This window comes from Sarcophilus harrisii, chromosome 3 (genome assembly GCF_902635505.1).
Source record: "Sarcophilus harrisii chromosome 3, mSarHar1.11, whole genome shotgun sequence".
In the NCBI taxonomy this organism is placed as follows: domain Eukaryota; kingdom Metazoa; phylum Chordata; class Mammalia; order Dasyuromorphia; family Dasyuridae; genus Sarcophilus; species Sarcophilus harrisii.
Window position 1 is genome coordinate 402,737,450 of NC_045428.1, and position 13,159 is coordinate 402,750,608.

The 13,159-nt window shown below is 44.2% G+C and overlaps 1 protein-coding gene and 1 long non-coding RNA gene across 2 annotated transcripts in view; both read right to left on the minus strand.

Moving 5' to 3' along the window:
* Positions 1–868: 868 nt before the first annotated feature.
* On the minus strand, positions 869–3,902 carry SP5 (Sp5 transcription factor). Its single transcript, XM_031960480.1, has 2 exons — positions 3,191–3,902; positions 869–2,186 (listed from the first exon to the last, which is right to left on the minus strand). The coding sequence occupies exons 1-2, from the start codon at positions 3,239–3,241 to the stop codon at positions 1,002–1,004; spliced, it is 1,236 nt and encodes a 411-aa protein (XP_031816340.1). The 5' UTR covers positions 3,242–3,902; the 3' UTR covers positions 869–1,001.
* Positions 3,903–6,879: 2,977 nt separating this feature from the next.
* Positions 6,880–13,159, minus strand: part of LOC116422452 — a 66,396-nt gene continuing 60,116 nt past the window's right edge. The window contains exon 4 of the long non-coding RNA XR_004233094.1: positions 6,880–7,925. This is a non-coding gene — a long non-coding RNA (uncharacterized LOC116422452). The remainder of the gene's footprint in view (positions 7,926–13,159) is intronic.

The following is a 13,159-nucleotide window of genomic DNA, read 5'->3' on the forward strand; positions in this document are numbered from 1 at the left end:
GTTCTATATTCTAAATATTTTAGTGAATACAATAAGGCTCGATTTTCAGAGATGTCAGTAAATGAAAACACAATTAGGAAGATTTTAGTCCCTCTCCCTAAGTTTGCTAAGAATTGTTTGATGCACTTAAGCTTGTATCCCATACATCTCCCACCCTCAACCCATCTCAGGCTCAATAGCCTTCGGCCTCAAGCCTGTTGACCAAACTAAATTAAATTCAAGACACTGACTAATGGAGAAAACCCCCAAATTTGGAGAAATCTAAGTTTTTTGTTTTTTTGTAAAGCCATTCGAAGGTAGAAATGATCATGAGACTGACTCAGTAGCATCTTCCCCAGGGGACCCTTGTTAAAGTATTTATTTTCACACTGCAGTCGCAGAAACATTTCATGCTGGAGCCCCTGCATGGAGCCAAAGACAAGAAAACACTTTATTATAATAATAATTATTATTTAACAAAGCTATTAAATAACCTGTACATAAAAGCTCATTCCTGTCCCAGCAAAAGCATTTAGAAGCCTCCAAATTGTTTCGGACTTGAGCTACTTTTTCTACATAGATGGTCAAGAAAACCTTGGAGCATAAAGGCCTGACCCTTGCACACCTCGAAGATCTAAGAGCCTTCCCCTGGAGGAATGAGAGGGACTCCACTAGCAAACTCCAGTCTAGGGCTTCGAAATCCAGTTGCTCCACCTCCTTCCCTCCCACCATGCTCCATCACCCTCCTTAAATCAACTCTTTTGACCTCTCAGACCTCAAGTCTGAGAGCTGCCAGGAAAACAACTGGATCTGGGGAAGCTTCCCGGGAAAGCGCTGAATTTGCCAGGAATAGGGCAGAAGCTTGGGATGGGGGCAAATCCTCAGTTTGTCCAAAGGCCGCGGTGCTGAACAAATCCAAAGCTTTCCCCTCAGTGCAAGCGGCTCCCGGGGAAAGAGGTCCCGGGGCAACAGCGGGGAGGGGGTGCAGTGGCAAGAGTCGAGGATGGTGGTGGTGGGGCTGTTCAAAGATCTCGAGTGTCCTCCCGCTTGACCCCGGCCTCTCCTGCCTTGAGCTTCTTGTTCTGGTGCGTCTTCACGTGCTTGGCCAGGTGGTCGCTCCTCATGAAACGCTTGCCGCACTCTGGGCAGGCGAAGCGCTTCTCGCCCGTGTGAGTCCGCAGGTGCCGTTGCAGCTCGTCCGAGCGCGTAAAGCTCTTGCCGCAGAAGAGCCAGTTGCAGACGAAGGGGCGCTCGCCCGTGTGCCAGCGCAGGTGCGCCTTCAGGTGCGACGTCTTGCCGTACACCTTGCCGCAGCCGGGAACGTGGCAGACGTGCTGCTTCTTTTTGCCGGGCTCCGCCTCGGGGGCTCCACCCGCTGCCTGGCAATTGGGGCAGCGGCAGCGGCGGCACCTCCTGGCCGTGGCCGCCAGGGGGGACTTGGTCTGTAGCAGGGCGGCGATCTGGCTCTGATATTGGGCGAAGTCCGAGTGGCCCAGTACCAGGCTGCGCTGCAAGGCGGCAGCCGCCGCGGCCGCAGCAGTGGCCGCCGCGGGGAAGCGCGGGGCATGGTGACCCGGGTGGCCCCCGCTGCAGCCTCCTGGGACGCCGCCTCCGGGCACGCCTGGACCTCCGGCCCCGGCCCCGGCTTGCGGAATGCTCCACCACGGAATGTCCTCCGGGACAGGGTTAGGGGAGAGCTGGCGGCAGGGCGGCGGGGGAGGTGGCGGCGGCGGGGGAGGCGGTGGTGGAGGCGGCGGCGGCGGCGGGGGCAGCAGGTTAGAATAGCCAGGTGGCAGAGCGGCCTGGGTGGCGTAGGGCACGTAGGCTGGGGGGCAGCTGGCCGGCAGGGCTGCCATGGAGGAGGGTAGCATCTTGACCGGTGAGAATTCGTAAGGGTAGGAGGGGTCTGCCGGTGGGGTGAGGGGAAGTTCGTGGGCACCCCCGAAAGAGGGCTGCAGGTGGTTCTTCTGGGGCGTCAACCCCAGACTGGGATGGGGAGGAGGTAGGCCTCCTGGCGAGTGGGCTGGCATGTCTGTAGTCCACGGGTGGAAAATCCTGGAGGGTGATCCCAGAGTCGGGTCGTAGGAGACCTGTAGAAAGTCCGGAGGGGCGGCCGAGCCCGGCTGTCCTATTCGGCTACAGGTGGCCGCCAGGAGCGCCAGCGGCGAGTGTTTGACCAACTCCGGAGAAGCGCTTGGGGTGCGGTCCTGCATAGGAAGAGGTGGTGGTGGGTCGTGGGGTGGGGACGAGTTGGGGAGGAGAAGAAACAAAAGATTACCGCTCCATCCACCGGATCCCCAGCCCCGTTTACCACACCTACTACACCCAGTTATTATACTGCCACCCCTCACCCCCCTCAATTCACACCAACCCGCCACCGCCCAAGTCACAGAATTCGTCCGGCACACACTTCTTGCAGCCAGAGCTGGGGAAGTTTTTGGTGCACGAGCCAAAAAGAAACAAAACTCGCGTCGTTCCCCATTAAATAAAAAACAAAACACAACACAACAACAACAACACAACTTAGTGGAAACAGTCACAATCAATCCTTTAGGAGATTTGGAAGACAAAAAAAAGTTGGCACAAAGTGAGAGGCGAGATGAAAACCAACGGCTGTCTTCTTATAAATACAAGCTCACTTCAGACAATGCAATCTGAAAAGTATCTATAAACATCTACTGAGGTGGTGACCTGCTCTGCTTCCATTCTCCCCCCCCTCTTTTTTCTCCCTTCCTTGGATCTTTCTTTCCCTCCTTTTCCTTCTCATTCCCCGAGGGTTCCCCACTTCCCTTTCCCAGCGGGAAGCTCCTATCTAAAGCCTTACCCTTTGTAAGGCTCTCTCCACACCACTCTCCTTCCTCCTTCACCCCACCCGGAAACACCCACCTATACTCGCAGGCCAGTCAACTCTCCATAACCCCAATTATCAAACTCCAGTCATCTGGCTGCCAATAATGCGTAAAGTTAGGACTGGAGGGGATAGTGGATGAAGTAAAAGGTAGTGAAAGTTTTAGGCCTGACTTTCCTCTGACCTACAAGCATCTATTTCTCGCCTCAGGAGCTTGCGTTCAAGTAAATGCAGACTAAAAACTTCCGAGTGCTCCAAGGAGATTCGGAGATAGAATATCAAACACTTAGGTTATCTTCTTCTTTCCAGTCGGTTCTTCATCCCTCAACACCCACTCCCTCCAGAGGCCCCCCAGGCACTGACCTGGAGAAAAGCTTGCAGGGAGTCGTTCCGAAGGACCGCTACAGCGGCCATGGCTACCACTCCTGGAGCAACGGGAGGGCAGCTGGGCAATGCCGAGGCATGGAGGCTCCAAGGCGAAGACGAAGAGCAGCCCAGCTTCTTTGCCCGGCCGGCTCGTTCGCCTGTGTATTCGGCCCCTCTCTGTTCGCTTATGCCCCCCTTGGAGTGCGCTCCCCGCTTTCCGGCTGTCCTGCCCCCCCTTCCCCGCCCCACGCCTAGCCTCGCCTCGCCTTGCCTGACCGCCCCGCGCCGCGCGCTCTCCGCGGACTGTCTGAGTGCTCTAGGATCACCTCCAAGAATTTGATAAGGACTTTGCTGGGCCGCCAGCCAGTCAGAGGGAAGATTTATGGCTTTGAAGTTTGCCGCTACCCAATCATCAAAGAATAGCGGCTCTTTCAGAAGCGAAAGCAAATCCTTTGAATCCACAAAGCTCCTATGGTGTGTTTGTTGGTCTGGATAAAAGAACTGATTATTAGGGGGGATGGGTAGGGAGGAGATAAAGGCGGGACAATTAATGAAGTAATCACTATGTGGGAAATGTATATACACAAATAATTGGATTTTCCTGATCAAAGGGGGCCTCACCGCCTGGAGACCCTCACTGGGGCTGCTAGAGACACTAGATCCCCCTTCGCCTTTTTTCCCCCTCTTTACTTGCAATTAAGGATTTGTAGCAGAGGCTGAGCCTAAAGTGACAATGTGTCTTTGTTATCTCCAGAGAAATCTGTCTCCGGATTCCAGGAGTTTTAGTTTGTAGGCTGGGAGTTACACAAGCACACACACACGTCAACCTAAGAAATTTCACCTGAGCAATGGCCCATGGAAGTCCATTCCAAACCCACAAAATAATGGTAAAAGTGCCACAGACTTCCTTTTTCCTCTCTGAAACCTGAGGTCAGAGACTATAAACAACATGTTGCTTCTCTTCTTTTTGGTGGCTGCTGTTGGTTTGAATGTGTACCTGGACTGAGATGCTGGGTTAGTAAGCTTCTTTACTAAGTATCCGAACTTTTTTCCCCTTTAGGTAGCTGGTGATTTTGCTGGACCCCCCCCCCTCCCCTTCCCAACTATACTATCTTAAAATAAAAAAAAAAATACAATAACAGAAGGCTAAAAACCTGAGAGAAAAGAAAGTCCATTTTAGGAATTAAAAAAAAAATAATATATAGAAACTTTGTTGGTCATTAAAGACAAATCAGTGATTATTTATTTTGAAGGTTGATTGTTATTATAAATGGATTGAGATAGACTTCTTTGGACACAAAATGAATCTGTCTGTGGCATGAACCAAGGCCAAAACAGACCAAACCGAACTCTTGAAAATCCTGGGCTCAGTCATGAGTTTTTGCTTTAGAAGAAGTGATAATGTAACAATACAAAACAGTAAAAAAACAATGATTGCAAATCTCACCTAAGACAAAATGGAGCCCCATAAGGGGGAAAAAAAGGACCAAAACAAAATAAGGTAAGTGAGGTACCAAAAGGTAACAACATTCAAGTTGTGCAACACCAATAGATCCCTGACCACATTTAGAAGATAAAATAGCATCTTCTGGGTATGAAAAGTTCCACTGTGCTACACTATATTCTTCTTCTTGCTTCTCTCAAAAGAGAGGAGCTCCCTCCCTCATTTTTTCCATCTTTGCTTAGTAACTAAAGAGCTAGGGGGTTATGGTGTTGACAGGTTAAGAACATGGCCCAGACGCCCTGCTGAGGCCCTATTCCCCCCCCCCCCCCACATTCTACCCCCCACTGGACCTACACTCTTGTATCCTGCTCTCTGAACTTCCTTCTTCCCTAGGTGATCTGATCCCTGTCTGGTAGTCGTTCTTCCTCCTCTGGGTGGTATAGACTACAATATATTATTTAATTTTTACTTAGGATCAAAATGGAAAATCAGTATAATAGAGCTGCTAGTCAGGGTGGAAATTGGGTATGGAGGCAGGTCTTGAAAGCTGTTTCAGTTCTGTTCCAGGAATGATAATTAAGAAAGAAGGGGGGGGGGGGAGAAAAAAGAGGAAGAAAAAAAAAAGGACTCCACAGGGAGACTAGGAGCTTCCCACCGCTGTCCGGAGTTTACATTTCTGCAACTGTTACTCTGCAGGTAATGTGACCCAGCAGTCAGTAGCTGAGGTCTGATTGTGCTCTATCTTGGCCCACAGATTTCTTTATCTGACCTCCCCACAGTACCAATCTCTGTCCCCTCAAAGACTTCCCAGGATGACTAGGGTCTGGCCTGTATTAGCTCGGAGCCTTTTGAAGGGATTAGGAGAGTGGAGTCCTCTCCCACGGCTTTAGACCATGGCCTGAGGAGAGCTGCCTGCCCTGCTAGGGCCCCTAGATGGTCTGCTCCACCCCGGCCATGTGGCACTTACCTCTCTTCCCACTCCTCTCTATCCCAACTGGTTAACCAGACCCCTGGAGCAAAGGTATAATGAGTATCCAACCAACATCGATTAAGTAGATGTGATTTACCATACATAAAATGTACATCTTAAGTGCTCCCCAACACTGGTTACTTGGACCTGGAGGTGGCTAGAAGTAGTTCAGGCATTTGTCCTGGAAGAACACTGGGATGGAGGGGAGAAGGAGAACTTTTGGAATATTCAGAATCTGGGATTTATGCTGGGATCCCTTCCGATTCCCCACCACCACGCCATCCAATTTAGGATATCAGATTACATTCCCTCTTCCTCCGCTCTGGCGACCCACCAGCTCCACCGACAGCTTCGAATCGGTGAGCTTCCTTCCTTAGCTCGGAGAGTTGTGAAATGTGAATAATTTATAGAAGATGCGGGCTTATCCTGCCCATAAGCAGCGTGGGAGGAATCTAAGAGAGCAGGTTCCGCGCTATTCTTTGGAGTCTCCTCTCGCCCTCCTCTGTATCCTCGCTGTTCCAAATTGCCTAGCTCAACTGGACAGTGAAGTGAAACCTAAAGGGAGGTAGTTTTAGAGGAAGGGGTTGAAGACTACCCCTTTTCTCTGCTAGCTATGCCTTACCCTGAAGGCGGGGCTGGAGTTCGGCTCAACAGGAGGTCTGAAGAGGAGGGGCGGAAGGGAGACCGTTTGTATCAAGATTCTCAGCTCACGTCTCACCTCCTGCTGATCAACGAAAACCTTTCCCTTCAGGACACCCAGAGGTGTAAATCTAGCACTTCACAAATCACCACTCCCTTGCTCTGTACAAGTTTCGAAACTTCAAAAAAGTTTTTTTTCCTTTCAAGTTTTCCCTCACCCCTACCCCAAATCTGATTCTAGTCTCATCTTCTGCTATCCATACTGTCTCTTTTGTTATTATTGTCCTTCATGCTAGAAAAGGACCATGACATCAGGGAGGTGATGCCATGACATGCAAATGAATTGGATTTAAGTGAGGGAGGGCTGTGCAAGGTCACCTGCCTCACTTTCTCTGCCAGAGTCCTCTGAGTCTGGTGGCCATATAAATCAGGACAACTGAAGATGGTCCCGGATGCAAACTCTCTTCACAGTCCCTTCTTCTCCTAGTCATTCAGCTCCTGGTCACCAGGATGAAAAATACTCAGGTATCCAAAAAGCCTGGAAGCTATGGGTGAGTCCAGTTATAAAGACCACATCCTAACATATAGTTAACTTTCTTTATATTTCCACTTTTCTGTTTTTAAGAAAGGAAAAAAGATATAATGAAACACCCCCGCCACCATTTCCAAAGCTTGTTTTAACTACGAGAGAGAACTTTCTACATAAGTCCTTTCTTAAGAATAGGAATACGACTTTTGCGAAAGCATCCTCCTCGCTCCTGCAGGCAGAGGATACACTGGGATCAAGGAGTACTCGGGCATCAAGTTGGATAAGAGATGCACCTGCCCAATTAGCTTCTTTTGTTACCCAAATGGGACAACTGCCCTGGTTCCAGATCTCTCTGGCTTGTAGAGAAGTTTGAGGATATTTTTTTCACCGATAATTAACACCGTGAGCCCTCTGGGCCTCCTGAAATTTATTCTTAACGAAGTGGTGTTACATTAAAAATGCAATGCGCGGGAGATCAAAGTACAATATTTATTTTAGAAATTTGTTGCAATCATCAAGAGATACAGGTATCAAGGCCAAATGCCAATGCTTTTACACAAAGCACCGCTCTCATGAAAAAGTGTGTGGCTGCTCCGCCATAATAGAAAGAGACATGAAAAGACCAAATGCACCGCAAGCTTGCAGAAGCCTAAAGGGAGTATACCCGGGAGAGCGGCGCGCCGGGCTCACAAACAAGTGCATAGATCCTAGGCAGAAAAAAAGGGGGAATCGGTTTGGGAGTTGGCGAGGGAGGACTGGAAAAGGTGGGAGGTCAGCTCCACCAATTAGCTTCTGGATCACGGATTTAACAAGCGGGAGAGGATTGTACTTCATTTTCTCTTTCCCTCTCCACCAAGTGAAAGCAAGAATGCCACGTGGGGCTTCGGCCCCGGAGTAGGCATTACCTGAATGTCGAGAAAACTTGAACCGAGGTGGGGCAGTTTAGAATCCCTGCGGGCTGGCTCGGAGCCACTCCAGCACCCGAGGAGACGCAGCCCGGTGCGCAGCCGAGCGAAGCGGCCACAGCCCAGCAGAAGCTCTCCAACGCCGTGGCAGCCAAGGGCAGATTTCCGGACCAGGGAAGTTTCCGCAGTCAGTTTTTCCTCAATTTCTTCCAGGCAGGAGGACAGAGAAAAGGAACAAAGGCAACCTGAGGAAAGAAGAAACGAGTTGTAAACAGGGAGGGGAGCACTAGCTGCAGGCGGCCCTGAGCTTGTCTGCCCCTATCCGGTTTCTAAATTGGTTCTTCCATATGTGGCACCCGGATCGTTATCTAGTGCCCGGGTCAACTACCTTACTTCCCGAGTTTTTCTGCTTTCATTTGGAATAATTCTATAAGTACTACTGGCTTCTGTCAAACCAGAGACTAACTCTTTTCCACTTAAAAAAAAAAAAATCCTTGATTAGAAACAATTCGGGCCCCTAACCGAATTTTCATTTACTGGCCCATAAGATAACCTCAATGAAGAAAAATGGGTTCTGAACTTGACTGCATCTGGCCCTTCCATTAGTCTTCGTGGTTTTCACAAGTATTTCTCTCAGTGCAAGGATCGGTCTAGTTAATACAGTAACACCTCTCTGTTTGGTTAAAGGTCCTTGGAACTGCACACAGTTACAGAAGGACATCTGTGAATTTCCTCTGAGATCTACAACAAAGTATTACTTAGAGCAGTCACTCAGCAGCCTTTTGAAGTCCAGCTCAAGCAGAAAGCTGCTTTTGTTCCAAACTCTCAACATGGAAGAGATCAAACTTTGTCCTGTTCAATCTGAAAGATTTTGGTGGGGGAGGGGGAGCCCGAAGAGAGAGGAAGTGGGCAGGGGAATTGTAATCTGATATTCCCTGATTTACCTTTGAGGTTTCTTTCTCTTCCTTCCTTTCTTTCTTCCTTTCTTTCTCTCTCTCTTTCTTTCTCTCTTTTTCTTTCTCTCTCTTTCTTTTTCTCTCCTTTCTTTTCTTTCTTTCCTTTCTCTCTCTCTCTCTCTCTCTCTCTCTCTCTCTCTCTCTCTCTCTCTCTCTCTTTCTCTCTCTCTCTCTCACACGCACACACACAAAACATTTGCTCTTACTTAGATTTGGTACCTGAGACACATCTTGGCATAATACTCAGATATGTGTATTGTCACAAGCCACAATAAAGCTTTGAGTCCTAGGAAAAGAATGACTTTTTCTTTTACAATAAAAAAGTAGCATTCTTAGCATATTACCACACTATAGAATCTTAGTATTTTAGCTCAATAAAGTATCTTGAAAACCTTGTTTCAACCCTTCATGTCTAAGCTGAATTTGTTTACATCTGTATCTTTGTATATATCTATTATTACCTACATCTCTCATTTATATAGTTTTTAGATTTGAAAAATCTCACTTGCCCCTCACAACAAACCTAAAACTGTAATAAGTATTTTTGTCCATATTTTACAGAAGAATAATCTGGAACAGAGAGATGAGATGGTGCAATGGACAGATCTTGATGGCCATGAACAAATTACTCTGAGCCTCAATGTAAAATGAGGGATTGAACTAGATGACTTCAAAGATCCTTTAGGCTCTAAATGTATGATCCTATGATTTGCCCATGGTCAGGACTTCTAAGTGTCAGAGGCAAGGGTGAGAACATGTCTGTCTCCTAACTCCACTGAACTAGAATATACTGCTTCATCTCTACTATATTTAGGCTATTTTGTAAGATTTTTTTTTAGGGAAGAAAATGTTTAAATTTATGTAGCTAGATAGATAGTGCACTGAGTAAGAAAACTCAGAAAAACTCGAGTTCAAAGATTCTCCAGTCACTCAGTAGCTGACAAATACTGAGCAAATCACTGAATTTCTGTCTACCTTAGTTTTTTCAATTATAAAATGGGATAGTAATAGCATCTATCTCTGGGTTGTGAGGATATGTAAAATCCTTGTAAAGTGCTTTGTAAACCTAACAGTGTAATATAAATGCTAGATTATTATTATTATCATTATTGTCAAATAGCACTTAGTAATCGCTCAATTAATATTTGCTGTTGTTGTAGTTCCGCTATGTCGACTCTTCGTGACCCAGACTTCTGGGCATGGCTGGAAAACACAGAATGACATTATTTTATAGAAATGTGTGATGCAAGGTCTGTGTCCTTTAAATTATTAGTTCATTCCTGTGACTAAACCTCTGATTTTACAGTTAAAGAGAGGTTATATAATTTGCCTAGAACTATACAGCTAGTGTCAAAATTGGAATCAGAATAAGTCTTATTGACTCTAAATGAGAAACTCTTAATTATTATACCATAAGATCTCTATCTTTGATTTGCATAAATATTTTATTTAGATAGGAAAGTATCTGTTGATGTTCTCTCCATTGTTAACTTTCCTTCCTCCCTTCCTTCCTCCCTCCCTCCTTCCTTTCCTCCCTTCCTCCCTTCCTCCCTTCCTTCCTTCCTTCCTTCCTTCCTTCCTTCCTTCCTTCCTTCCTATCCTATCAGATGTATATCTTCCACCCTTTTAATATCATCCTGTCCTTTGGATTCTTTGTACATTTATTCCTCCTCATGACATGCATGAATCTTATCTATACGATCCAAAAGTTTTAGTGCAGTTTTAAGCATTTAATAACAGAAAACTGTAACAAAGTTTTTGAGACAACCATTGCTTTTTTTTTTTTTTTTTTTTTTTTTGGTCTTTGTCTTATGTTATTTTTATTTGTAAGATCCCATTTAGAACATGAGTATTATATTAAAAATACATGTTTAATGCTTTAGTAATCACAAGTTTTATTTCAGAATAGTCTCTAGTTAGGACTTTGCTCTAAGGAAGAGGAGAGATTATTAATAGCATCATGAATTAAGTTGTTTGGGCTAATTAAACTTTCAAAATTTAAATTCAAAGTTGAAAAAAAATTAAATTGTATTTAGTTTTCACTTTCTCTCCAAAATAAGCTATATTATTGATAAGAAGAACAGATCTTCACTAACTATCCTTCTTTAACATATTTTGGTATGGAGATGATTCAGCTATTATTGCTATGCCAATGGAAACACAAGATCCAGTTAAGGTAGCAAACTTTTGACTGGAGATCGTTTCTTAGAGGACCAAAGATTCTCTAAAGGTAGGAGAGGCTCATTCTCAGAATATTGGCCTCCATGTGATATTCTTTTCCCCAAAGTAATAAATGAAAGGTCTTTATTGAATCTTGGAGTCTTTGGAATTTTGAATTGGAATCTGTATGAATATAAGAATATCCATTCAGATCTTTCACAGATATTGTGAAAGGAGAAAGACTGGAATTCCATTCTATTGTGTTTTTTTTTTTCAGCATTGGTGAATTAACAAGTATTTACTAAATATTTAATATGTAGTCAGGACTGTGTTAAGTATTGAAAGGGGTTGTAGTATCAATGTGTGCAAATAACTAGGAGTTTCTTTGGATATAAGCCTAATAAAGACTTAGATGATAAATTTGAATGTTTTCCTCAAAAAATTAAATGAAATCTTGATATTTCCTTTACCCTCCAAATCCTGTGATGAAATGTCAACAATTGAGGTGATTTGGTTTAATTAAAGCATACTGTGAGGTGTCCTCAGTTTAAGGTCTTATATAGATGAATTATTTTCATTCTTTTCAGTAGCCAAAGACTCTCAACTACCACACTGTCCATGCAAATGTATATCACTGGTCACTGATATGTAAGGATACATACAATCTTACAGATGGAATAGATTTTAATCATGACTGATAAACCTAGATCTTTGAACTTTGTCCTAATCTGGGCCATGGTTAACTGATCCCTAAAAGGAAGTAACTGATATTCTAATGCCTCCCTGGTAAAATGTATTAGCCTGTTCTAAACTTGATGCTTGTCCTTGGATTTCTTAAAGTCTACCAGTCTCCAGATGGTTCTAGCTTCTGCAGCCATCTTTTTGTTTTGCTAAACAGAAACTGCCCTGAGTTTTAATCAAGAGCATTTGTTTACAGGATAAATAGTAAATTCACAGATTGTATAGAGGGTAGAAGGACAATAAGAGTGCTAATAAAATAACCCTCTGGTGTAATAAATAGATGACTCTCAAGCTTTTAATAATTATGTTGGCTTTTTGAGACTTACTATGTTGTCTAACCTGAAATCTCATGGGCTCTCACCATTACCTAGAAAGAATTTAAGAGCATACCTTTCTGTGCTTTTCCTCTCTTAGGTTTTATATTCAATAGATGCGTTTTCTTCAGGGATGAAGGGTCCAGGTTTAATTTGGCTCAGTTTCTGCCTTTCACCTGGATGTGCCTTATCCCTGATTCCCCTAAGTGATGTCAGCAAAAAGTTACTTCCTGAGAAAGCCAGATAAAAAGATATCTGTTTGGTGGTTACTGTGATTTTATCACAAGATGAACAACCAAACTTGGATGTTGGGCAAATCAATTGACTTCATTGAGGGTCAGCTTCCTCATCTGTTAAATGAAAGGTTTGGACCAGATCTCAGCTTCTTTAAAATTTTCTAGATTCCATATGATCTTGTAGTTGAATGTGGGGGTCACAAAATTAGGATTTGTTATCGGTAGAAGTTTGCTTTATTTACCTACCTACCCAGGGTTGCATTAAAATTTTCTGGCTGAAAAGAGGTCATGAGTAGAAAAAAATTTAAGAAGTCTGGCTAGATAACTTCTGAAGGTTCCTTGTGGCTCTGGAGTTGGGGACATAGGATTATCCTTTTTATAATAAATCCCTAAGTAAGAAAGAAAAACTTGCTATTCTTTGTATATCAAAATTGTAGTATAGTCTTACTTTTAGTAGGACAGGCATGCTGAGGAATGAGATCTTGGAAGTGTATTTAAATTAACTTGTATAAATTCGCTTATATGATCTGGAGAAGACATTTTTCAATAAACTTTGAGGGTATTTTTGATAATTGGTTATTGACTATAAATTCTTTGATGTATCAATATTCTAAGGTGGTTTACTGATTGAGAGTAAAGATGTAGGGATGTACCCTAGTCTTGGGTCCATGATATTTCTTCTCTACTTTTTCTGTAGTGATTCTTCTCCACAATGATCTTTATAACATAGCATATACTGAACTTCTGAGGCAACAAAAGCCTCCAGATCTTTGTATATTTTATAGCTGTTTTAGGAGATATGAATAGTTTAGCCATAAGTCCAGTTTCATCACTTACTTTCCTTATATAAATTACATAGGCATCCTTTTGAAAAAAGGGAAAATATTATTATTGTAGAGAGACATATAGTATGGTATAGGAAAATCAACATAGGGTCAGAAAATTTAAGTTCAGTTTTTGGCTTTCCCACTGACTACCTGACTACATTTTGACCTTTACAATCATCCTTAGGGGAAGAATTTATCATTATCTTCATTTTACAGATGAGGAAACTGAGCCCAAGAAAGACAAA

What these genes read in the sequence shown, in the direction of transcription:
- SP5 (XM_031960480.1), bottom strand. Translation starts at nt 3,241, where the DNA reads ATGGCCGCTGTAGCGGTCCTTCGGAACGACTCCCTGCAAGCTTTTCTC. An exon ending in CCCTGCAAGCTTTTCTCCAG is followed by an intron (nt 2,187 to 3,190) that starts GTCAGTGCCTGG and finishes CTTCCTATGCAG; the next exon opens with GACCGCACCCCAAGCGCTTC.